This window comes from Boleophthalmus pectinirostris, unplaced genomic scaffold (assembly GCF_026225935.1).
Source record: "Boleophthalmus pectinirostris isolate CB_2022bp ecotype Guang Dong unplaced genomic scaffold, ASM2622593v1 HiC_scaffold_3, whole genome shotgun sequence".
NCBI classification, from domain to species: domain Eukaryota; kingdom Metazoa; phylum Chordata; class Actinopteri; order Gobiiformes; family Gobiidae; genus Boleophthalmus; species Boleophthalmus pectinirostris.
In genome coordinates this window covers 14,413,449-14,438,549 of record NW_026571299.1, presented here as the reverse complement: position 1 = coordinate 14,438,549, position 25,101 = coordinate 14,413,449, and the positions used below count along the sequence as shown (strand labels likewise).

The 25,101-nt window shown below is 38.5% G+C and overlaps 1 protein-coding gene across 5 annotated transcripts; it reads left to right on the top strand.

Annotated features, from left to right (window-relative positions):
- The first annotated feature begins 101 nt into the window (after window positions 1–101).
- Window positions 102–25,101, top strand: LOC110155835 (DDB1- and CUL4-associated factor 1-like). Of its 5 annotated transcripts, none has more exons than XM_020920005.2 (31): window positions 102–567; window positions 2,419–2,615; window positions 3,054–3,130; window positions 3,212–3,285; window positions 3,401–3,514; window positions 4,357–4,494; window positions 5,136–5,693; window positions 6,178–6,279; window positions 6,719–6,877; window positions 7,734–7,913; window positions 8,212–8,321; window positions 8,452–8,536; window positions 9,325–9,494; window positions 10,468–10,592; window positions 10,685–10,761; window positions 11,977–12,135; window positions 12,971–13,126; window positions 13,666–14,006; window positions 15,267–15,552; window positions 15,894–16,171; window positions 17,125–17,323; window positions 17,902–17,984; window positions 18,072–18,156; window positions 18,602–18,835; window positions 19,991–20,084; window positions 20,173–20,277; window positions 20,366–20,439; window positions 20,586–20,669; window positions 21,891–22,040; window positions 22,960–23,128; window positions 23,933–25,101. In XM_020920005.2, the coding sequence occupies exons 2-31, from the start codon at window positions 2,425–2,427 to the stop codon at window positions 23,938–23,940; spliced, it is 4,665 nt and encodes a 1,554-aa protein (XP_020775664.2). In that variant the 5' UTR covers window positions 102–567; window positions 2,419–2,424; the 3' UTR covers window positions 23,941–25,101. The 5 variants fall into 5 exon arrangements, with proteins under 5 accessions (XP_020775664.2, XP_055016137.1, XP_055016138.1 ...); XM_055160162.1 differs by lacking the exon at window positions 102–567 and adding an exon at window positions 626–754; XM_055160160.1 differs by lacking the exon at window positions 102–567 and adding an exon at window positions 817–952.

Genomic DNA, 25,101 nt, shown 5'->3' with positions numbered 1-25,101 from the left:
AGCAGAGTTAGAAGAGACCTGTAGGCTTCACATCAGTATGTCCATTTGAATTGATACTGAAGTATTTTTGAATAGTCCTGGGAATATTAGCTTGCCTTTGGACAGCTGATGGGATTCTTATAAAGTCTAGTAGTCTAAAACATACAAGTTTCTTCAAGGAAAGAGTGATTACCAGTAAATCAAATGTTAGCCACAGCACACATATCCAATTTGGATATGTGAGATTACAATCTGTTTACACAATTATATTTGCAATCTATTTTTCTATTGAACACCAATTACAAACTATTTACTTTGAACTATTATAATAATAATAATAATAATCTGTTCTTACAAAGAACTACAACTCCCATGAGCTTTGTTGTGCTCCGTCATCGACGTGCGACTCTCAAACAGTGACGTAGAACTCAACCGTCGGGAGAAGTTTGAAAATAAACGTGAAACTTTTCCACCTGAAACGTTTCCCGTCATCTTTTATGTTTTTGGGCATATTTTTGCTCCATAAGTTTATTTTTCACATACGACAATAACAGACATCCGTTGAAGAGAAAGAAAAGTCGTAATCGGGTGAGTAAAGGGCACTTTTAGACACAGTTAGCTCAACTTTGTGCTCGGTGACATGAGGCAGAGCTGTCAACATGCTTCACGACCGCTATCTGTGACACAGCACCTACACGCTCCCGGGTTACGGCTGTTTTTTTTTTTTTTTTTTATCACGAACTGAGCTGATAAACCCCCCACAGAACTAGTTTGGGTAAGTCCACTTAGCTGTACGTAGTGTGGTCTCGGCGTTTACCCGCGCTAGCCCGGGTCAGACAGAGTCAGAGACAGAGCTGCTGTGTGCCGTGCAGCTGTCACAGAGGACACATGTCTGTCTCAACACAAAAGTCTTTTCTTTTATAAACCCACAGCGAGCATGAGATCTTGGCGCAGAGTCAGTGAACGACTGGCGGTGAGTGAGTCTGAACTCGGGTCTCGACACTTTGAACATCACTTGGCACAATAAGATTTTAGCTGTAACTTAAATTTATGATGCAATAAAGTCTCCATTGCTGTAACTTACCCTATTTGATCATCGTGTCCTTTAAAGGGCCCATATTATGCTCTTTTCTGATCTATGTTATAATGTTGTTGTGTGTTTTTCTTACCAAATACACACCTGGAGTTGTGTTTTGTTTCATCCACACATATTACATAACACACAAACCCTGCAGACTTTGGCTGAGCTCTTCTCTCAAATTGAAAACACTGTTGCCAATCTCTACTGAACTAAGGGTAAAATGTAGCTACATGATATCACAGTGTGGAAAAGAGCATTTTTGGATGTTTGGTCAGGTATGTTTTTGATGAGGAAACATTCATAATCCAGAATCATTTTAGTGTAATATAGGATCTTTAAGTTTAATTTCACTAAATGGTTTTATTGAGTTTTAACAGCTAAAGTAGGAAGGGCTTGATCATGACTAGACCTGGATTATTTTTGTGATTTGGCTATTTTATTACTACTACAATATACCAAGTATCCAGGGTGTTGTAGAGCCTATTGTGATAGTTCAGCTCTGCGCTCGCCCATTTCCAAACATATTAACACTCATGTCATCGACGGGTGCCCGGTAACATGGCCTGGTGGTCACGATAGCGACCTTATTGTCATTGTTCTCCCCAAAACGTAGGGTGCATTTGTACTGTTAATAAGTCTTTGACATATAAACAGGGTAGCTGTGGGGTCTTAAATGTCTTAAAAAGGTCTTAAATTTCATTCTCCTGAATTAAGGCCTTAAAAAGTGTTAAATTATGTTGTCCAAGTCTTATTTTTTTCACAAAGGTCTTAAATTTCATTAGCCTGTTTTTTTTGTAAACTCAACCGGTCTGCAGTGCAAAGTTAAATCAAGGGAGGAGAAAAAAACATCAACGTGAAATACGGTAATCTGAATGAACGTCTAATTTGGAGTATGCCTGAACAATACTGTGATTTCTGGCGCCAGCAGCAGTGAGTAGATATAGAACCATAGTTGGTTGGTCATTATTAGAATTGGGTCTGGTGTTTTTTGCCTGCATAATGGGTGCGATGTTGGTCTTAATTTTCATTTAAATGGTCTTAAAAAAGGTCTTTAAAAAGTCTTAAATTTGGGGTAGCCAAACTTGGGGATACCCTGATAAAACTACTGTCACAAGCCAACAGTTTTCTCATTTCAACTTTTTTGTTGAAAATCATACACCTAAACGGGACCATAAACACGCATCTTGATCGCAGGCTCCTTTTTTGGGACAGTGTTTGCTAGTGTGTGTATTGTATCACCATGATAACTCCTAAACATTCCGGCATTAAAGATACATGTAGAATATCCCCAGAATGATGTTGCTGCAAAGTATCGATATTAATCCTTACTCCCGCTCTCTCCCTCTCCTCCTCCTCAGGCAGCCATGGAGGCCTCAGACGAGGAGGCTGCAGACGCCGTTAGTGCAGCGCTCTCCTCGGCTTTGGCCAGCGCTGTGTCCGCCGCAATGACCGTGGCTCTGGCCGAAGACGCCAGGAGAGAGCTCGCTGACCTCATTGACCACTGGGAGGACATCCAGAGTGGATCTACAGAGGAGCTGGTCTCCACGCTCACCAAGTCAGTACATGAGGGATGGGACAAGATCTTCAGAGACAAACCTGACCCAAGATTCTGACATATGAGGAAAATTATCTTAAACTTAGACTTAGACAAAGTTTATTGATCCAGAAGGAAATTATTTGGACACAGTAGCTCACACATCACAGTATATTATAATAACAATGAGCAAAAATATATATGGTAATAATAAATTCAAAATAAGTAGCAAAATAGCAAGAGACTGGTGTCAAATAAGGCATAATTATATAAATGTTTATGTACAAGTAAAGATGAAATGGTTATTGACTGGACATAGGTTTATCTATTGCATAAGGATGAGTTGCACGGTCATATGGAGTACAGTATGAATGTAGTCCTGTATCTGTTTTTATCCCCATGTGTTTACATTTGACTATTTGGTATTATCACTTTATTAATTAACTTTATTTGCCACAGAATGTCTGAGGTGATTGAACGAGAGACAAGAGAATATCACAAAGGAGACCCCGACCCATTTGATGACAGACATCCAGGTTTGACTGAATTTGTTTTTATGGATTTACCTGATGAAAAAAAGAAAGTTAACTATGATTTTACTGTGTTTTTCTTCACAGGACGGGCAGATCCAGTGTGCACTTTAGGACAACTGCTAAAAACAATATTTGCAAATGAAGATCTGACTAATGCAGTGAGCAACTTTTAATATCTATTCTCTTACTAAAATTTAAAGTTTATTTATTAATTTCTATCATTGTAATTTTCAATGTTGACAAATCTCTTAAGTGCACTTCTGTCTCCTTCAGCTGCTGGACACGTACATCTTAAACAGCACAGAGATCAGCCTCAACACAGCAGCGTGTCGTCTTCTTCAAAACATTGTCCCGGGGTTAGAAACAAGTGCTGTCTTTCAAGAGAAGGTACAGTAAATTATAGGGATGAGATGAAATCTCGAGCCAGGGTCCACATGGGTAAAATGATCTTGCAAGATTGTATCCTCCGTGTTTACATTTGGTTCCGGTATGAAAGAGTTTTGCTCCTCACTCAAGCTCTGGAAATTTGTAAAAGACCCCTCCACACAGAGACTTTTAGGTCACACTTTCAAACAAAGAACACTTTAAACTCTGTCCCAGTTTTTATTTTCTAATGATAGGACCAATAATGAACCACATAATCAGTGCTAAAGTTGATAGAAAAAGATTGAGAAATAATGTAATCAAATTTACACGTGTCTAATTCAGCCGCTTCAGCATTGTTTGGAAAAGAGCCATTAAGGGACATTTAGGCCTAACTATATAACTTAGTTTAAAGTAAGAAAAGAAGGAGAAGCTCCCCTCTTCTGTGACCCTCTGCATTGTGCATATGTAGACCAGTTGAAGCACCACAGAACAGAGGAGCAGGTTTTGGTTTAATAATTTAAATAATAAAAATGAAGTGTAATAAACATATTTTATATTGAGTATATTGTAATAATCAGTAGTTAAGCATGTGGGGATTTACACAGGTGTTTAAATAGGCCTGTGTGTTTAAAGTGGGGGTCTCCAACCTTTTTACTCCAGTGAGCTACCTTTACAAAACGAGAGCTACTAGTTATAACAGTCACAAGAAACTGAGTAAATATAAGAGACACAGCCTTGGATGAGGTACAGTTAGATGCCTATCAAACATAAATGATTATAAATCATAAGTCACCCTGTAGCTTCCGAGTTACAGGGTGGAGACCCCTGAAGTAGTTAATTCTAATATATCATTTGTTTAACAGGAGGGTTTGATAGAGAAGCTGTTCACATGGGCACGTGAAGCAGAGAGGCCCCTTGGTGTCTATGCCACAGGACTGCTGGGGCGAGCTATGAGCAGCCAGGATGTGGCACCCAGCTACAAAGATGAGAACTCTCAGCTGGTAAGAACATCAAACCAAGGGAGTAAAAGGAAATGTGGAAGAATCAAAGTCAGGAAAGTCAATGCAATTGAGGTGTCCTGACATTACTTAAAATTTAAAGCCGCAGTTTATGTACAATCAGAGTACAGTATAATTTAGGTTACCTGACCAGTTAGAAATGTGACAAAACTTTACAAAGACGAGTGATCGATCGAAGTGCTATTTCTTATCTCAGATCAAAGAAATTAAATTATTTGTTCTGAATGGGAATTTTCAAGAGGAGGTGTGTTCCATATTTGAGAGCCATGTGCTACAAATTAGTGATTGGACTGCTTCAAGTTTGGATGAAGGATTTTCACGCTCTGTGGTCTGATTCCAGATCCTTCTGGATTCTACAAAATGTAGAAGGAACTGGCTGGTCAGCCAATAAACCCAGGGAAGTAATGAATTTTCAGCAGTTATTGTAGGGGCTATTAAAAAAATATCAGTCACATTATTGGCTCTGCAATAATCAATAGTGACTAAATGTATCACCGTAACACAGTTTCTCCAACTGCCAGGTACTGAACATCCACTGTTCAAAGGAGAATTATACAACCATTGTAATTTATATTGAATTTTAATTAATTAATTAATTTTAAAAAGTTTTGTCCATTTTACAGGTTCCGCTCGTGCTCAGCCGTCTGCGTGAACTACAGAAAGAAGAGGCCAACAGCCAACCCGCCCAATCCAGTGATCTACCTCAAGACTCTCCGACTGAAGACCCACAGACATCAGGCCAGACGCCATCTTTGAAAGAGGAAAGCAACGGAAAATCCAAAACTACCTTCAGTTCCCCACAGAAAAACACCAACGGTGGCGGCAGTAGCAGCAGCAGTAGCAGTGGAGTGAATAACTGTGCAATGTCAAAACAACTATTCCCAAACTCTGCGAATGAAACGAGTCCAGACAATTTAGACGTGCCGTCAACAGGGAGAAAACGGAAATACGAAAACGGAAACGAAAAAGGAAAGCTTATACGGAAATCAAATGATAAGTCATCCGAGCCAGAAGAGGAGACAGAGACGAGAGAGGAAGCAGGGCCGGCCACAAACGGCGCTTCCTGGTCTGAAATGAGCTCCATGGTGATTGGCTCAGAGTACAGCCTCTCACCTTTGACCCCTGCGATGGAGCAGAGACTGATCCTGCAGTATCTGACGCCACTGGGGGACTACCAAGAGGTATAAAAGAATGAGGCTGCATCTGTTTCAATTATTTATCAGTCATTTAAGTGGGTTTTAGCAAAATTTCTACACAAACTAGTCTATAAGTCTCAAAGGCAGTGTTATATTAAATGTAGCGTGCATTTCATTTCATCATTATTTCACATAAACATGGTCAAATTAAATGTTTATATCACTGAATTGTCATTTTAACCAATTTTATTTCAGAATTAAATGTTCTTTTTCTTATGTAATTTACAAGTATTAACTTATTGTAAACTACATAAGAAAAAGAAAACTGGATAACTTTGGGTGAGATCTATGACAAAACACAACTTTAAACCTAAAAGGTCTCTGTGATATTATCCATTCTCTGTATATAACAGCTTATGGCAACATTAATTTGGAATGTTATTGTGTTTTTCAACTAGTGTGATCACATTACAGCTATTACCTGCCTGTTTCTGAATTCAATGGCAACTTTTTTATTATTTCTCCATAGTTACTGGCCATCTTCATGCAGATGGAAACCCGAACTTTACTCATGAACTACATCGACCTCAGGCAGACCAAGAACGTTCAGCTCACCTTCGATGCTCTGCTGGTGAGGATATCACACATATGATCTGTTTCATGAAAGTACTGAATCTACTGCTCTTTCGCATCGTAGAGATTCCAAAGTTTGCTATAAATAATCATGCAGCATTGAGCTTGTTTATTTTTGTCCTGTATACTTTTTGGACAGGTTTAGTCACTTTATCAGGGGTTTCATTTGGCCACTCCCCACACACTGCCTGTCTGTGAGGGAAGGATAAAGTTGGGGGTGCGGCTTTTTTTAGGTTAACACTGTTTACACAAGCAGAGATATACAGAACATTTTGATTTAATATTTATTTTATATTAGACCTGCTTTACATTTGTCTCCAGTAGACAACTAAATAAAGCTAAATGACTTTCTCAAGCTCTTAGTTGCTAAAATGGTCAGCTCTAATAGAAACTTGCACTAATGTATTTTAACCTTCGTCACTCCTTTTTCTCTCCAGTTCCTTGCCTCTCTTTTGCTTCATAAGAAGTTTGCTGGCGAGTTCATTCTTCACGGAGGCGTCCAAAAACTGCTGGAGATCCCACGGCCCTCTATGGCAGCGACCGGAGTCTCCCTGTGTCTCTACTATCTGGCCTACAACCAGGATTCTATGGAGAGGGTAGGGGAATACATGTTATTCAGTTGCATTTGATACTTTTATTTTTATTTCCTAAAAAAGGAGGTGCTTGAACTTCAACAAAGGCATTTACTGGCTCATTTTGGCACATTTAAATATTGTCTGAATATGGGCAACAGTAGGTTCAGTAGAGCATTTATCCACTGATCCGAAGGTTGATGGTTCTCGAAAAAAACATCATTGGTTGAGCAATCAGATCCACTGACCCACAGGTTTCATTGTGCCCTGAGGCAAGACACTTACCTCATGTGTGTATGAATGGGCGAGTGTTTCCTTGATGTAAAGCACTTTGAAAGTGGAAAAATGCTGTGTAAAAATTTGATTGTCTGACCAATATTGTTTTTGGGACAATACCAAAAAATATAATAGATATTAATTTATTTTGTGATTACTCAGCCCTACAATTAATTCACAACTAATCAGTCACATATGCTCACACACAGTGAGCACATCCATATTGGCACGGTGGTTAGTGCCTTGCCCAAGGACACAGCAGCAGTTTGTCTAGACATGTGCTAAAATGTCTGCAGTAAATGTTTGTGTTAATATTAGGTTTAGACAAACTTTATTGATTCACAAGGGAAATTATCTGGACACAGTAGCTCACACATCATAATATATCATAATAACAAAGACAAAAAAAATATAAATGGTAATAATGAATTCTAAATAAGTGGCAGAAATAGGAAGAGACTGGTGCCAAAATACAATAATGTAAATACAATATATCACAGTTATATGCAAGAGCTCGTAAAGAATAAACAGTGCAAAGATGATATGATGATTTAAAGGACATTATCTGATTTTATTTTTTTTTTTGTCTTATATCTGACTCCAGGTGTGCATGCTTCCCGGCGGTGTACTTTCTGAGGTGGTGTCGTATGCTTTGTGGTTACTGGAGTCCTCCCATTCGTCTGGAGTTTGCCACGCCACCATGTTCTTCTCCATCTCCTTCTCCTTCAGGGCCGTGCTCCACCTCTTTGACCAGAAGGATGGACTACGGCGCCTTGTTAACCTGGTCTGTACACAGTGCCAGAGATTCACAACTTAAAGGGCCCACATTACTTCATCAAAAACACACTTGGAGTTGTGTTTTGTTTCATGTACACATGTTTAATGCACAAGCCCTGCATGTTTAGGCAGGTTCTTGTTCTTCCCTCAACAACAAAACACAAATTCAGGTGTATTTTCGATGAAGTGACAATATCATAACATGACTAAAATCTCACAAGAGTCAATTTTGTGTAATATAGGACCTTTTAACAAAACTAGTAACCAAATAATGACAGTTTTGATGATATTTCTCCCTCTTGCAGATCAGCACGCTGGAGATCCTCAACTCTGATAACAGTCTGTCAGTAATGATAGATGACGAAGTGTTTTCAGGTCGCCAAACGGCCAAACACACCTCTATGGCTCTGCGCAGGTATAACTCATATTATGGACAGTTTTATCATTTAAATGTGTAACGTTTCTGGTGGAGGGTCTGTCAAATACTTGTCCTCTTGTTATGAAAGATGTGCATGAGACCCTGCAGCTGTTCTTGTTGTGTTTAGGTACTTTGAGGCTCATCTGGCAGTGAAGGCTGAACAAGTGAAACAGCAGACCTCAGACATTGTTCCTCAGCAGCCGTTTTATAAAGTGAGTCCTTTTGTGTCTCATTTAATATATATACATATATATATATATATATATATATATATATATATATATATATATATATATATATATATATATATATATATATATATATATATATATATATATATATATATATATATATTTTTTTTACTAGGGGTGTAACAGTACACAAAAATCATGGTTTGGTACGTACCCCGGTTTTGAGGTCACAGTTTGGTTCATTTTCGGTACAGTATTAGAACAAAATGTGAAACCATTTGTGTGTTTATTAAACCAACAATTTGTTTTAACATTATACAAATGGCAAAATTAAATAAATCCAATGTTTCTTGGTAATACTATTAAGTTAAATAAAATATCCTCAAATAAGCAACAAATGTAAATAAATAAATATTATAAAAAATATTCCGGGGATAGAGATTCCGTGCTGGCGAAAGTGAGGACTGAGGTCCAATGACCGTAGTATTGCCAGGATTCACGTGGTTCGTAGGGACGTAGACAAAGCAGGGGGCAATTGTTGTCAAAGAGGCCATCCAAACTACTTATCACAGCTGAATACTAAAGAGCCGAGCCTTCCATGTAGCTGCACATGTAGTGACGACATGTAAACACACACAAACTGTGCGAACTCACTCCGAACCTAACGTCCCTTACTAACACGATTCGGCACGAATACATGTGCCTTTACATCCCTAATTTTTACCCAGTTTTCCCCTCAATAACGTGTTTGAAATTATTTATATTGTTTATTTGCAATTTCAACATCTTCTGTGCTGTCCCCTTGTTAGGCGTACACATACACCAGGGAGCAGGTGGTGGAGTTGATGGAGTTCCTGATAGAGAGTGGACCTCCTCATCTTCACTGGGAGCCCGTGGAGGTCTTCTACAAACTCTCCTGTGTTCCTCTGATGTTACAGCTGATTTCCGCTGCGTGTGACTGGAGAAACTACAGTGGCAGGTACGTTTAGGTTGATTTATTTAGAATTTATTTTTCAACAGTTTATTTTATTTTTATATTTGCAGCCTAGAAACATTTGTCTCCCTGCTGGCATCCGAAGTGTGACTTGATTTTGAAAACAAAGTTCATCATGTTTTTCAGTTTGTCAGAAAAAAATATATTTACCTATTTATTTAAGTACAGCAAATAATTTATATAGCAAAAATGAAATATAATGTTTCTCAACTCACAAACAAATTAAGTAGTAAAACTTGAACGCATCACAAAAGATCTGTAGATGTAATTTCAGTATATAGTAAATGATTAATATATTGGCTTCAGAATTTCCGTGAGGTTTTATTTATGCGATGAGCCCGGTAACCCTGTGTCCTATCCTCCACTTAGTTTTTTTAAATCACAGGCATTATTGGATTATTGGACAGGCATCAACCTGTTTTATTGTGAAATGGCTTTAAGAGTGAGAGAGACATTCAGCGAATTGTTGGAATAGGCTCTTTGCACATCAGCACACTGTGTCTCAAAGTTAATGCAAATTTGTATTCAAAGCGTAAAATATAAAATAATAGATAATAATCTGTTTTACACAAGTAGGTGCTGTAAAGTCATGGAAAATTCACTTTAAAAAAAAAAAAAAAGTCATGAAAAAGTGTTGAAATTTTGTCAGTGAAAAAGAGTGGGAACCCTGTATCTTGTCAGTGAGTTGTCAGTGACATCCACCTGCAACTCACTATCCATTGTGGTATTTTTTGAGTATACACTGTAATCTTTTCAGTGCGACTTGGCAGAAACTTCATAGAGTTACAATTGCGTGAGGAAACAATGAAGTTTACGGGTGCTTGATCTAAGTCTGGGCAGGCTATCAAGCAACACACTGCGAACATTTTCAGTGTGTTGCTTTTAATGTTTAAAATGTGGTCTTAAACAGTTTCACCAGCTTGATTTCCACATGTGTTTTTGTTGCGTTTGTTTCCAGGGGTGATGTGGTACGTTATGTGCTGGACGTCCTGGCCATTCTGACTGTGGTCCCCAAAGTGCAGCTGGTGCTCGCTGAGACTGTGGAGGTGGAGGATGAGAGCAGGTCCACTGTCACCACTGTGGGTCAGTATTATGTTTCTGTTACCGTACATGTGATTCAGTGACTCTTTGGAAGACATCAATTTTTATGGGTTTTTTTTTTTTTTTTTTTTTAGGCATGAGCATCATTTTGAGAGTTGCAGAAGGCGAGGTGTTTGTGAACGATGCAGAGATACAGAAGTCTGCGTTACAGGTACTTCTACTTTCAATTTACCTTTCAATACTTTTCAGTCTGTAAGTGGAGTTAATATGACTGAGATTCAGAAGCAGGACCACTTCTCCACCGCATCCTGCTCCTTTCCAGCAAACCAAACCTCAGCTCAACCACACCTTCAATTATCCAGAAGCTTATTACAGGCCTACGACAACACAGTCCGTCTCCTCTTTCTCAACCCCTTCCCTCCCACCCAGTGTCTGTTGTTCATCCTTCAACCTATTCAGAGTCTCCCAGCCAGCGCATCTATCCATTGTCAAAACATGTCTTAATCTTATACCATTGTTGTGGCGTGGTCCTTTCCTAGTGAATCTGTATTTAATTCATATGTGATCCATCTGCCAGTATATTCCTTTAATGTATTTATGGTTATGTAGTTATTAGCCTGATCCATTTCACCTCATAGAAACCGTCTGATTTAACTGTCTAGGATTTGTTTGCTCTACGGAAGGCTGGTACTTTTTAATTTAACCAATCGCTGCTATTTGATCCCGTAAGAAGAAGGGCAATAACGTCTTTCCCCTTGATAAATTCACCAAACATTCTCTTTGTTCTGACTTTAAATCCTCCATCTCGGGAATCGTTGCCAACACAGAATGTATGGCTTTGTCTACATCCATCTTGGCCGCTTTGTTTACTGTTGTGCTGTACCACAAAAGGGACCCAGACAGGCGCTGGAGTTTGACTTCATGGCTTCACAGCTCTTCACTGATTGGCTGGTGCGCGGTCTACAACCTCATGGTGTTCAGGGTTCTTGCAAACATCTACTGTATTCTGATTCCTGACCTAGTCGCTGGAAAGAAATGAAATTGAGCGGAGGCACTAGGTGGCGCCAGTCTGGTTAGTTATGGATAAGCAATCAGAGCTTTAAATAGTTCACATATGAGAGTCTGATCTGGATTTCTGTAGGACCTGCCATATGTGTTTTCAGGGCTCCAATTAACTTATAATTTAAGATGCTATACCTTTTAAAAGATTCTTCAGTATACCTGGAGTTGTTTTGTTCCAGTCATTTAACGTCCCTCTAGTGCTCAAATTACCTTCTCTACACAGCTTTAGTGCTGATAGCCTTGTTGTTATTAGGTCATTTGTATAACAACGATGGCAAAGGAGTTCAAAGTAGTTAAAAATTTAGGAAAATTACTATTTGCACTACTTCTGTGTATAATATATCCTTGATGTTGTGGTCCACAGGTGATCATAAACTGTGTGTGTGCTCCGGACCAGAGTCATGCTGTTGCGGCATTTCCCATCAGCCCCCTCAGAACCTCCGTCTCCCAGCACCCCACCTCCCCCCACAACAGGGTCCTGGCCCATATGTGGCAGGTGGTGCAAAACAACAATGGCATAAAGGTACGCAATTCTCACCATAAATATTGCGTAGATAACCTGATTTAGATTTCATATAGGGCTGCAAGTAATTATTTTTGCTTTGATTCTTTATTTTTATTATGTGTATTTGTCAGTAGATTGCGAAAAGCCTGTTTTATTTTTTACTACTTTGAGCTAAAAGTAGTTCAAATGTATGCTGCATGATTAAACTTCAAAGCACTTGGTATGTTTTAGATTTAGTCTGTATTTGTAATTATTACTAAATTATAAAAATAGTTACTAATGAATCAGTTATTTTTGGTTGGGTTTTGTTGCTCATACAGACTCGGCTCTTCTTGGTCTCTTTTGCTTTCATGAGGTTAGAAATTTAAGCAAGTTTAGTACTTAAACACTATTCTGTAAGTATTTCATTTTAAAAGGCCTATATTACACTATTTTTGATTTGTTATAATGTTGTTTCCTCATCAAAAACATACCCAGAGTTGTTTTCCACTGTTTTGTTAAACTCCATACATTTTTAGAATCATTTGGATAATTTCAGCCCTGGAATTGCCAATCTCTACTAAACTAGCTGTTAACTTAACAAGAAAACTGACAAGGTGGAACAGAGCAATTTGAGCTTTAGAGATGAAGACAGACTTATAATAAAGGATTACTCAAACAAGTGTGAATGAAACAAAACACAACTCAAGATTTTGTGGAGGCAACAACAATCTAACAAGGCTTAAAGCTCACAAGAGTAATTTTTGCATAATATAGAACCTTTAAAACTGGATTAGGTTTGGTTTGATTGATTCAATACAAATTTTTTTTGTGGTAGAACTCAATATGAAATGTTGATCCGTGTCTTCGTCAGGTGCTGCTCTCTCTGCTCTCTGTAAAAGTGCCCATAACTGATGCAGACTTGATCCGAACTCTGGCCTGTAAAGCTTTGGTAGGACTGTCCCGGAGCTCTGCGGTCCGGCAGATCATCGGAAAACTGCCCCTCTTCTCCAGCGGACAGATACAGCAGGTGAGTGAGGATGTGTTTTTAACAGTGTACACAGTGTTTTAATAGCACTGCTGTTCCAAAGTTGCCATTTTAGTACAAACTATGTAATTTGTAACTCAGTGGTCTAAATCTGTCTACAATCTGGCCAAAACATTTCAAGAGGTCTGTGAGGTAAACCAGCTCTACTGCAATTTTTCTTGTATTTTTTTTAATGAATTAATTTTGATTGTGGCTGTGGGCAGAGTTTTACGTGATAGTCACACTTTATTTAAAATTTTTTAAATTTATTTTTAAAAATAAAAAAATATTATTGGATAAAATATTTTTCAAGAGGTATAATTGCTTAAATTTGATCTTACTAATTCTAAAACAATAAAGCCAATAAAAAATTTCTTACAGGGTCTCTATCACACTATTTTCTGATCTATGTTTTAATGTATAGATTGAACCCAACAACTAAAAATACAACACAAGGGGAGCACTAGAGTTAAGTTTTAGGCCCGGGTTGAACAGTTCTACAGAGAATAGTTTTACATAGCACTTATTAATTTACCTTCCAGCTGATGAAAGAGCCAGTGCTGCAGGACAAGCGCAGTGAGCACGTGCGTTTCTGCCGTTACGCCATGGAGCTGACGGAGAGGGTCTCAGGAAAACCCCTTCTCATGGGCACCGACGTGTCCCTGTCGCGCCTGCAGAGGGCCAACGTGGTGGCACAGACGCGCATCGCCTTTTCGGAGAAGGAACTGCTCGTGCTCATCAGGAACCACCTCATGAGCAAAGGTCTCCACGACACCGCCAACCTGCTGGTGAAAGAAGCCAATCTGAACATGGGACTCCTCTGCCCAAACGCCTCCACAGTCACCCCTACGTCTGTATGCCCCGTGATGCCAAGGACCCACAGGTAAGGATGTCATTTTTTTGTGTGTGTGTGTGTGATTACTGATTTTTACTTGTTTGAGATACATAAGAGTTTTTTTAACTTACATTATTAATTTATTAACTTACATTATTATACATGTACATACATTTATATAATTATGCCTTATTTGCCAGCAGTCTCTTACTATTTTTGCTACTTATTTAGGATTTATTCATATTTTTGCGCTTTATTATTAATATATTGTGATGTGTGAGCTACTGTGTCCAAATAAAGTTTGTCTAAGTCTAAGTCTAAGAGAAAAAAATGCCACAGTTTAACTATTTTTCCTGATTATTGACACCATCTGTGAAATCCTTAATTTTCATTTCAATTTCAATTCAATTTCAATTTCTGTTATCTGTATGTTACAGTATGTAAGCTTGTCAAATGTATCGAAAATCAGATACTAATCAATACTAAAACTAGCTTTAGAACTAGATAGTCATTTGAAGAAATATCCGTACAAAAAAAATTTAAAACACACATTCGCGGGAAGGAAATGAACTGTTCCTGAATAGCTTTACAATGATCAAGAGCTGTAGCAGAACAAGTACAAGAGCACATAGACTAATATATGGACCACTGGAAGATTACTCAGATGTAAGACAGCGTGGTAATGTAAAAAAAAGTACAATGATTTCCTATTGAAAATCACATTCTATTGTCTAAAGAATGTTTTTTATGATCATCCTGGTATTGGAATCAGTATTGAGTATCGAGTCTATTTCTTAGTATCAACATCAAGTTTAAAATCAGAATTTCCACAAATCAAAGAAAACTCAAGTTCAGAGGCCGACCCACTGGAATAATTTACCCCAGACTCTCAAATCGATTTCCTCACTGGACTACTTTAAAAGACAATTAAAACAAACACTGATTTGTAATGGTTTTTTATATTTATACTTCTGAAAGTCAACTGGCCTGCTCAGGACTGTTGTGAAAAATCATGGTTATAGGGGACCAAAAAAGTCATTTTCTTTTATTTCTACCTGTTTGAAATGTTGTTTTTACTGTATGTGCAAATAAAATCTAAATCTAAAATTAAACATGTGACCAGCTTTATGCAATCAAACTTTCTGAATGATAAAGTAAAGCTGATCAAAACAGCTAGATAAAAAGAACATGAATTGTACTATTTTGAAATAGAGTTTGGATGGAAATTACTATTATAACTCTATAGATCTGTAGATGTATCTCTGTAGACACTATATTGTGACCTAAATAATTATGATCTTCAAATAGCTCAATCATCCGTACTTCCAGATTCCCCGACGGGCATCTTGGATCTTCTCCTACAGTGACCCAGACTCTCCCAGCCCCCTCCACCCCCTGCTCCTCGCGCTCCGCACAGGGGTCCCATGCATCATCATCTCATCACCAGCACGCTCCAAACACTACGCCGCACGCTCAGGGGTCATCCAGGGTCGGACGGATTCTGTTTACTCGAGAGCGCCCCCTGCCTCCGTGCATGTCAGGGAAGAAACTCAAACCTCTGAAGCAGAAGTCAGATCATGGAGCTTTTATACAAGTGAGGATTTTACGCTACCAGAGCTGGACTTTTGCTTGAGGTTAATCCCTGTACACAAGACTTGGGCATTTTGCATCCCTTGGCCCAAAGTTTTTAAAGAAAAGTTTCACAAGTTACGCCATTGGACATTTTAGTATTTAGTGTTAAAATATGAAGAAATGAAACATGCCTTCATTCTAAATCTATATGTACTCTATAGAATACATATTTATGCATAGTTAGGTTGAATTTTGGAGGAAGAAAAATATTATTTGGGAAGTAATTTAAAGTGATCACAACAAAAATGGGTGTCACATCAATACCCAAATATTACAGTAATAATAATTGTTTCTCTTTCTCAGACCCCAGCCATGAAGAAACAGTTTGAGCGGCACCTGCCCTCCCCTCCCTCCCTGGACAATATCATAACTGAGTATCTGAGAGAACAACACGCTCGCTGTCCTAACCCGGTCACCACCTGCCCCCCCTTCTCCCTCTTTGCCCCTCACCGCTGCCCCGAGTCTAAGCAGCGCAGACAGGCTTCACCCAACTTCACCGCCCGCTTGGGGAGCAGGGTGCTATATCCCAAATACGGAGGAGTGGACAGAGGCTCTCTCGATAGGCAACTCATATTTAGCAGGTAACTTCAAACACTTCAGTTACATGGAGGTAAACGGAAGACCGAAAGTGGGTGTAGGGTCTGTCACATGCTTTTCTCCAGGGAGATGTTATTGTGTTGTTTGTAATGTTTCACAGTATGACATTAAACCTTTGTATCTTCATGGAGACCAAACCAGACCAAGTTACAGGTCAGGTCTGTGAAAAGGCAACCCCACTCAGTCAGAATGCCTGTTTTTCTAGGTATTTTTGAGTTAGAATTTAATAAATATAAGGTGTACTGTGGAACATTCCAGGCAGAGCAATGATATATTCATAGAAACACGCAGGTAACGGAGCCCCAACCAAAAAAATTACATAATGCACCTTTAACAACTCATACGCTAAAGGCTACAATAGCAAATGTACATTTTAATTTGCTCATATATTTACAGAAATGGTTCCAATTGCTTCATTATCAACTAATTTCTATCCTAAAAAGAACATTTTCTCCATATACTTAAGGCATGTGATCTGAGTGAGAAGGGACAACAGTGGCTCAGTTGTTTGAAGAATCTCCCACTTCCGTCTGAGTGCATACTGCATACTGTAATTTTGTCTTTGGGAAAGACTCTTGCCAATGTATGAATATGGTGTAATGATGGTAGACAATAGACAATCTTTTTCAGTAGCAGCGTCGACAACTGCTGGCATTTGTGTTAAACAAAAAACAAAAAAAAAGCTACCCACAAAATTATAAGGCAGTGTTATGTCTTAGTTTGATTTTATTTTCAAAACATAGGCTTTGATAAATTTGGTCAGCCAGCCAATGGGGATCTACATTACCACTGAATTTGAAGAGGTTTAAGTCTAGTTTGAGAATATTGCGTACATTTACATTTTTCCCCATATCATCTAAAATTCTAGGTTGAGAAAAACCACTGGAGTACACACTCGCTCACAGAAAGCTCTTGTTTTTCATTTTTTTCTGTACAGATTTCGTCCCATGTCAGTTTTCCACGAGGGTCCTGGAGATGAGAGCGACTTCACGTGTTGTGCGTTTTCGGCCCGCGAGCGTTTCCTCATGTTGGGGACGTGTTCGGGGCATCTGAAATTCTTTAACGTGTTCACAGGAGAAGAGGCGGCCAACTATACCTGCCACACCTCCGCCATCACCCACCTCGAACCATCCAGGGTTTGTACAATACAGTTTTGTCTAGAATTAGGAAAAAAGGTGTCTACATTGATGTTTAAAGATGTTTACGTATTCAAGTGATTTGGGTTTAATTAATTTCAAAGCCGTTTATCACACCACATGTTTTTTTTAATATATATACAGCTCATTCACAACTAAAGTAGACAGTAGCCTTTTAGTTTAGTAATTAGTAAATTGTTAATAATTTAAACGCATCGATAACTGCCCCTTTTCCACTGCTTCATTGTCACCTGGAGTCCCCCAAGGTTCAGTGCTTGGTCCTCTCTTGTTCATTTAGTTTAACCTTCCATGTGTAACTTAATGCATTATCATGATTTCTATAGCTCAGTTAGGTTTCTGTAGATTGGATTTTTAAAAATGGATCAATAAAAAAGTGTTCAACATTCTTTATGGTTCATGTATTGTAATCAAAAATGTATAATAAATAATTAATTATTTTAACATGAATTTTGAGCATGTTGGCCATTCAAAAGATAATTTGTGTTGAATAGTTAATTGCTTTGGCATCCTAACTTTTCACTCTTCTGAAACCTATCGATATCTTATGTATTTTTTAGGATGGGAAGTTGCTGCTGACCTCTGCGTCCTGGAGTGTTCCTTTGTCTGCCCTCTGGAGTCTTGATGGAGTCTTCACTCTCAAGTACGACTACCATACTCACATATACATAGATTTGTAGTTAATCAGAAGTTGCAGTTGATGAAAACGGTGCTATTTTCTCATTTTTAGAAGCTCGTTTGTGGACGACCACTACGTAGAGTTCAGTAAGCTCTCTCAGGACCGGGTCATCGGCACTCACGATCATGTTGCCAATGTAAGTGAAATTATATGTTATTGTTTTTTTTTTTTTTTTGCTGTTGTCATTTAGTTTATTTTGTCATGTCAGTTTATTGTGACATTTTAAAACAAGTGATCAAGCTGTTTTATTACTAGATATTAATCAACTTGTAATTCCATCAATTAATTATTCTCACTCAACTTTTTTTCTTTTACTATTAATAGACAAAAAAACAAGTTAAAATTGCTGGAGTATTTAGTATAACGGATACTATATCTTGTTGCAATTGAAATTTGAAATATGAAATAAGTGACTTCCTCTGAAAGCAGGAGTCTAGTCAAATCTCTTAAACCAAGATGGAGTTTGGAGTAAGAAGAAAAATATCAATAAACTTAAACTGACTCTACATAGTTACTAAAAGTGGAAAGCATTCTGTTCTCATTTTCCCCCTTTTTTTTTAATAATCCATTTTGCTGCACAGATCTACGACATCCAGACTGGGCAGAAGATCACGACCCTGTACGACGCGGCGCTCTCCAATAACTACAAGAGGAACTGTGCCACGTTTAACCCTTCGGACGACCTGGCGCTGAACGACGGCGTGCTGTGGGACGTGCGCGCCGCCAGAGCCATTCACAAGTTTGACAAGTTCAACACCAACATCAGCGGCGTGTTTCATCCCAGCGCCCTCGAAGTCATCATCAATACAGAGATCGTATCCTTTTAAACTGGAGTATAATGACACTTAAATTCCGATTTTTACCGTGTATTTGAGCTAAATCTGTCTTGCCTCATTACAGATAGATTCAATAAGCATTTCTCAAGGTCAAAATAAGCTGTGTACTGTCTGCATTTAATTAGAAGTAAACGAGGAATACATTTGTGCCACTGTAAACCTTTTAAAATGAACTAGTTATGTTTTTCATGCTTTTAAAACGGTAAAAATCAAGTACAGGGCCTTTTAAGAATCTCATATTTAAAGATGCACTATATGCCTTTTCTGGTGGGGGTCTGGCACCTGCTTTTCGCATTGCCTAGAATATTCCACAGTATGGCATTAAGCTTGTTTATCTTGCATTTATTCATTTGCAGATGAAAATAATATGTATATATATATATATATATATATATATATATATATATATATATATATATATATATATATATATATATATATATATATATATATATATATATGTGAAAACATTTTAAACATTACAGGAAATAGTAAACAGTCATGGATTTGCTGTATACTGTAGATCCTTTTGTTCAGTTTGTTCTGAAAACTTTGGTTTCCAAAGATAAAATGTGTGAAAAATCAGTCGTCCAGGTAGAATCTAGTCAGACGGTTTCACTTCATAGAAACCGTCTGACCTCGCAGCATTAGAATTCGTTTGCTCGACAGTAGGATTTTTTTTTTTTTTTTTAAGCAATCACTGCTATTTGGTCGTGACGTTTGTGATGCGGGTCTAATTGGTATATTAAACTTTCCCCAAATCCCGCATGAAGAAGGGCAATAACGTCTTTCCCTTTGATACAATTCACTGAACATTCTCTTTATTCCGGCTTTAAATCCTCAATCTTGGGAATCGTTGCCAACGCAGAATGTATGGCTCTTCGCTGATTGGCTGATGCCCGAACTCACCCTTCTGGGGTTTTTGCGAATCATCTAGTGTATTCCGATTCCTGACCTAGTTGCTGGAGAGAAATTAAATTAAGCTCCTTCTTCAGTTCTGAACTGAAGAACTGAAGAAGCAGCTTGGATGAGCTGCGAAATGTATTCGACCAAATAAACTTTTGTCCAGTTGACAAATTAAATTTCTCCTTTTGCCTTCCAATGACCGAGTATGAGCCTTAACCTGAGCTGTAGTGGGACCTCAGGACTTTCCACTTGTTGCATACTGTCCCAGCCTTAGACCAGTGTCGTCTTGTGTTCAACAGCAACGGCACAATAATCTACGGAGGTGAGTTATTTATGAGAATAATCATTTACTGGTAACTCCAGCCATACTAAACCTATACATTTCTTATTTTTCTCTGTTCTGTCTGTAGCCATGCTCCAGGCCGATGATGACGACGACTCCGTAGACCAGCAGATGAAAAGTCCCTTTGGTTCCTCCTTCAGGACATTTGATGCCACAGACTACAAGCCTATCAGTAAGATCCACTAAGAACGTTTTCACTTATAAGAACTGTTTTATAATTGATTATTTGTATCTAAATGATTTAAATAATCTTCATGCAGCCACTGTGGATGTGAAGAGGAACATTTTTGACCTGTGCACTGACAGTAAAGATTGCTATTTAGCTATTATTGAGGTATGTGGACATTACCTCTTTCTCTCCCTCTCTCTCTTCCTCCCTCCCTAGAACCTTTCCATCACTATCTCTCCCCTTTTCCATTTTCTCTTTATTCTTATCTTTGACCCCTTTTTAATTTCTGATCTTTATAATCTAATCTGCAGAATCTGGATGGCATGAGTCTGGACACAGTTTGTCGATTGTATGAAGTTGGGCGACAGAAGCTGGCCGAGGAGGGTGATGATGAGGTACGTAACAGTCCCAAATGGATTATTTTATCATTTTTTTCTCAGAAGCAGTTAATCTTAAATTTAAAGGGTGTATATATTTTGAGCTTTTAATCATGTTATATTGTTGTCCCCTCATGAAAAACAAATCTGGAGTTGTATTTTGTTTCAGTCGCATTTGTTTCATTGATGTATTAATCCTAAATCATCTCCTGTAAGCATTCAAAAATGCTTGGGTTTTCATTTTGCTCACATTGTTGTATCACAGGAACATCTACACAGTTTTTACAGTAAAGTGCTGACAGCAGAGGTAGCTCCAACGCCTTAATACCTCATTGGAAACAAAGCTGGAGTTTCTAAAGTGTGTTTTATAAATCGAGACATTATTTTATCAATCAATCAATCAAACTTTATTTATAAAGCACTTTTCATACAAAAATGTAACACAAAGTGCTTTACACAGATTAAAAACAATCCCACATTTCCACCCACCCACCCACCAACCCAACCCCCACAGCTGCCCGACTCGACACAACCAAACATCACAGACACCCAAACAGCCAACCCCCCCCCCCACACACACCACACACACACACAACACATTAACCTGCTAAAATACATAAAACGACACATAGTAAAATGTGAGGCTGAATACAGGCGAACCAGTTGAGAAAGCACCATCAGAGGAGCCGTCTACATCAGGAGCAGAGAGACGTCCACCACCAGGAACCACCACAGGAGCCAGGGGAGAGATGAAGCCCAAGCACCAACTCTCCACCAGGAGCCCACAGGACAGACCCGACAGCTACAGCCGACCTCTGCTCCTGATGCAGAGGGCTCCTACAGAGGAAACACTACTTATCCTAAAAATAAGTCTAAAATAAATAAATATAAATTAAAATGTGTATAGTAGAAACAAGTAAAAATAAAAAATATGATATTTCATTCAAAAGCTAAGCTAAAAAGGTGGGTCTTGAGCCTACTCTTAAAAACATTTTAAGTTACAAATACTCATCCCAAGCTGATCAAAAGCCTTAACGTGGGAATTAAAGCCACAAGAATGCAGAATGTGTTTTTTTAAATATACTTTCTACAGTTAAATTGAGCATTTATACTCTCATTTATACCTTTTGTTGTTTTTAATGTTATCTTTATATGTGCAGCACTTTGAAAACTATTTAGTTAATAAAATATGCCAGTAGATTTGGATTTATAATATTTGTGAACTCCTGTTTTGTTTAGGAGGAGGAGGAGCATGATGCAGACTCAGACTCAGACTCTTCTGACGACGATGACGACGACGACATAGACACCGACCCTCTGATCGAAGAACTGGCCGGAGACGACAACCCCGAGAACGACGAGCAGCCGGGGACCCCCACCGAGCAGGAGGTGGGTGCCAACTGTCAGTTAAATTACAGGGGTTTTCATTTGGACACAAGATGAACGAACAAACAACTGACCCACACCAGGGCCCAAGAAGTATCACCTCTGGGAGCGTTCCCCATCTGAACAGGCTGAAGTCCACATGAACGTGCATGTTTGTAATGGGCAATACAGTAGTTAGACATACTGAATAACGACTTGTTTGTAAGTTTTTGCATATTTATATGTTTCAATAAGTGGGGCAAGGGGCAAGGGATATTGGTAGAAATTAGAAATGGAATTGACCCAAAAGCATGGATAATACAATGAAGAAATATATACAACAATTATTGAACAGTAAATGACCTCAAAACTAGTTAAAAGCCAAAGAAAACAAGTGTGTTTTAAGAAGTGATTTAAAAGTAAAGAGAGAGTCATCTTGTCTTAAGTGAATAGGCAACTCATTCCATAATTTAGGCCCAACAACAACAAAAAAATGCTCTGTCTCATCTAAGCTTCCTCTTAGCCTGAGGAACCGCGAGCAGAGCCTGGTCAGCAGATTTCAGGCAGCGCACTGGAGAGTGTGGCACCAGCAGGTCAGCGACGTATTGTGAGGCAAGGCCATTTAGGCATTTAAAAACCGATAAAAGTATTTTAAAATCCACTCTGAAATGAATAGGGAGCCAGTGAAGGGCAGACAGGATTTGGGACACGTGATCGTATTTTCGTGCACCAGTTAAAAGACGAGCAGCTGTGTTTTGTACTAGCGAGGACTGGCAGACTTTATACTAAATAAACGAACAAACAAATAAACATAACATAACAAAATTAAACGCTACTGCTGCATAAATTCGGACTGTATTGGTGGTTATGTTGATTTTGATATTTACGTCTATGTTAGTTTCATAATTTCTCTGTTTTGATTTGTAACGCGACCGTTTTGCAGATTGCTCGTCTCCTGGGTTACGACGAAGACGAGGAGGACGGTGAGGGCGGCGACAGGGATAACGATGACAACGAAGACGATAACGAAGATAACGAGGACGACGACAGCGACGACTCCAACGTCAACTCCGACCTCAACCTGTCATCTGAGGAGGACGACATTTATGACTGTGAGTCCACTCTAAAGAAGTAGTAGTAGCAGTAATAGAAGCAGTAATAGTACTAGTAGTACTAGTGGTAGTAATAGTGGTAGTAGTAGAAGTAGCAGCAGTAGTAGCAGTAATAGTACTAGTAGTAACAGTAGCAGTAGCAGTAGCAGTAGTACTAGTCGTACTAGTAGTGCTAACAGTAGCAGTAGCAGTAGTAGTAGCAGTAGCAGTAATAGTAATAGTAATAGTAACAGTAGCAGCAGTAATAGTATAGTAGTAATAGGAGCGGCAGCAGTAGTAGTCGTAGTAGTAGGAGTAGTGGTAGTAACAATTGATACTTTGCAGTGACATAATGCCGGGGGTGTTCTACATGCATCTCTATGGTAGAATGTTCAGCAGTTACCATGGAGATACAATGCCCAAATTGGCAAACTTAGTTCAGTCACTCAGTCAGTCAGTCAGTCTGTTCTTTATGGTCAGATTAAAGTTTACCAGAGCCTCAGACAGAGCAGTGCCTACAGTTAGCTTCCCACGCCCAGGGACTATTCTTAACATCAGCTTAAAAAAAGTATAGAAGTAGTGGCAGCAATAGTAGTATTAGTTGTAGTAGTAGTAGTAGTAATTCAGTTGTATTAGCTGTATTTTAGTAGCATTTTTATGGGATCTGTATGTAGGATTATAATCATGTTTAGTCTCATAGAACTAGACTGGCATATACTGTCTTGTTTTTATTCATTTTTCTTCAAATGAACCTTGTATTTCGCTTTCTCTTTCTCTTCACAATGTCTTTCAGAAATGATACACATATTTTGTTCTGTGTTCCAGGGCTATAGTGTACGCCAAAGGAAGTATGAATAACAGTCTCCTCAGAACTTAACACGGACTCACAACTGTAACAGCTGAACCAAACAAAGTTCTTTGAGTTTCATATTCATGTGCATAAATCTCCACAGACGGCACTCGGCTTGTTTTCTAAAAAGGGTCAATAATACAGGTGTGAGAGAAAAGAAGATGTTTAATAAATATATATATACTGCAGATCATGCCATCGCAGTCCACAGTTATGATGTGACAGGGACACAAACAAACTGAGAAAAAATATCTTGTGCAACAGTGAAGCGTTTTTGTTTGTACTGCGATAATCAGGCGAGTTGTGAATACATGAATCTCTTTGTATGTTCATATGAAGGGATTAGAGATATGAATAAAATCTGAACTTGTATTTAAATTAGTCACGGGAATTGTGTAAATATTGATTTCAAATGTTTTACTTTCCTGTTCAAGATCACCACTTTTGTAAGTGTCATAGTTTTTGTCAATGGGCCTCATCGTCCCTTAGGTCAGATCTGGACTACAGCCATACTGTACATAATGCATTGTTTAATGTTGCCTGAACATTAGAGTTTGAATAAGATGATCATAATATTTATGATGCTCTCTTCTGTCCTCTTTGCTTTACGGTCTGTGGTTGCCACGGTGACATAAAATGCCTGTTTGATCATTAGAGTTGATCATTGGGGATCAGTTTGAGACGCCCTTGTCGGGGCTTTGTCTTTGGCTTGTGTTTAGGACATGGTACAGAAGAACAGTGTGCTGAGTTATGCATGCAAAAATGTAGGTCCCAAAAATTCTGGCCAATTAAACCTGAAGTGCAGTTCCACCTTGTCAGTCATTTTCCACTTATAAAAAGCCTTTTGGTTTTATTTTATTTTATTGTGTACTTGACCGTGGTCCCTGTTTCCAGATGTTTAAATTCCAGCACATTAAATCCACATGTGAACGTGTCCTCTGGTGTCTCAGGAGGACCGCTCTTCTACGCCCTCGTCTCCGTAGGATTTTGTTTGTAATTTGTTCAGAACTTTAGTTTTGACGTAAGTGACATTAACTTCCTTTTCTTCGTAAACTGTAAAAATAACTTCAGGGAAATGTCAATTTCAAAAGTGGCGTTTGTAGTTTTTGTACCAACATTATGCCAATAAAAGACTGACCTTACA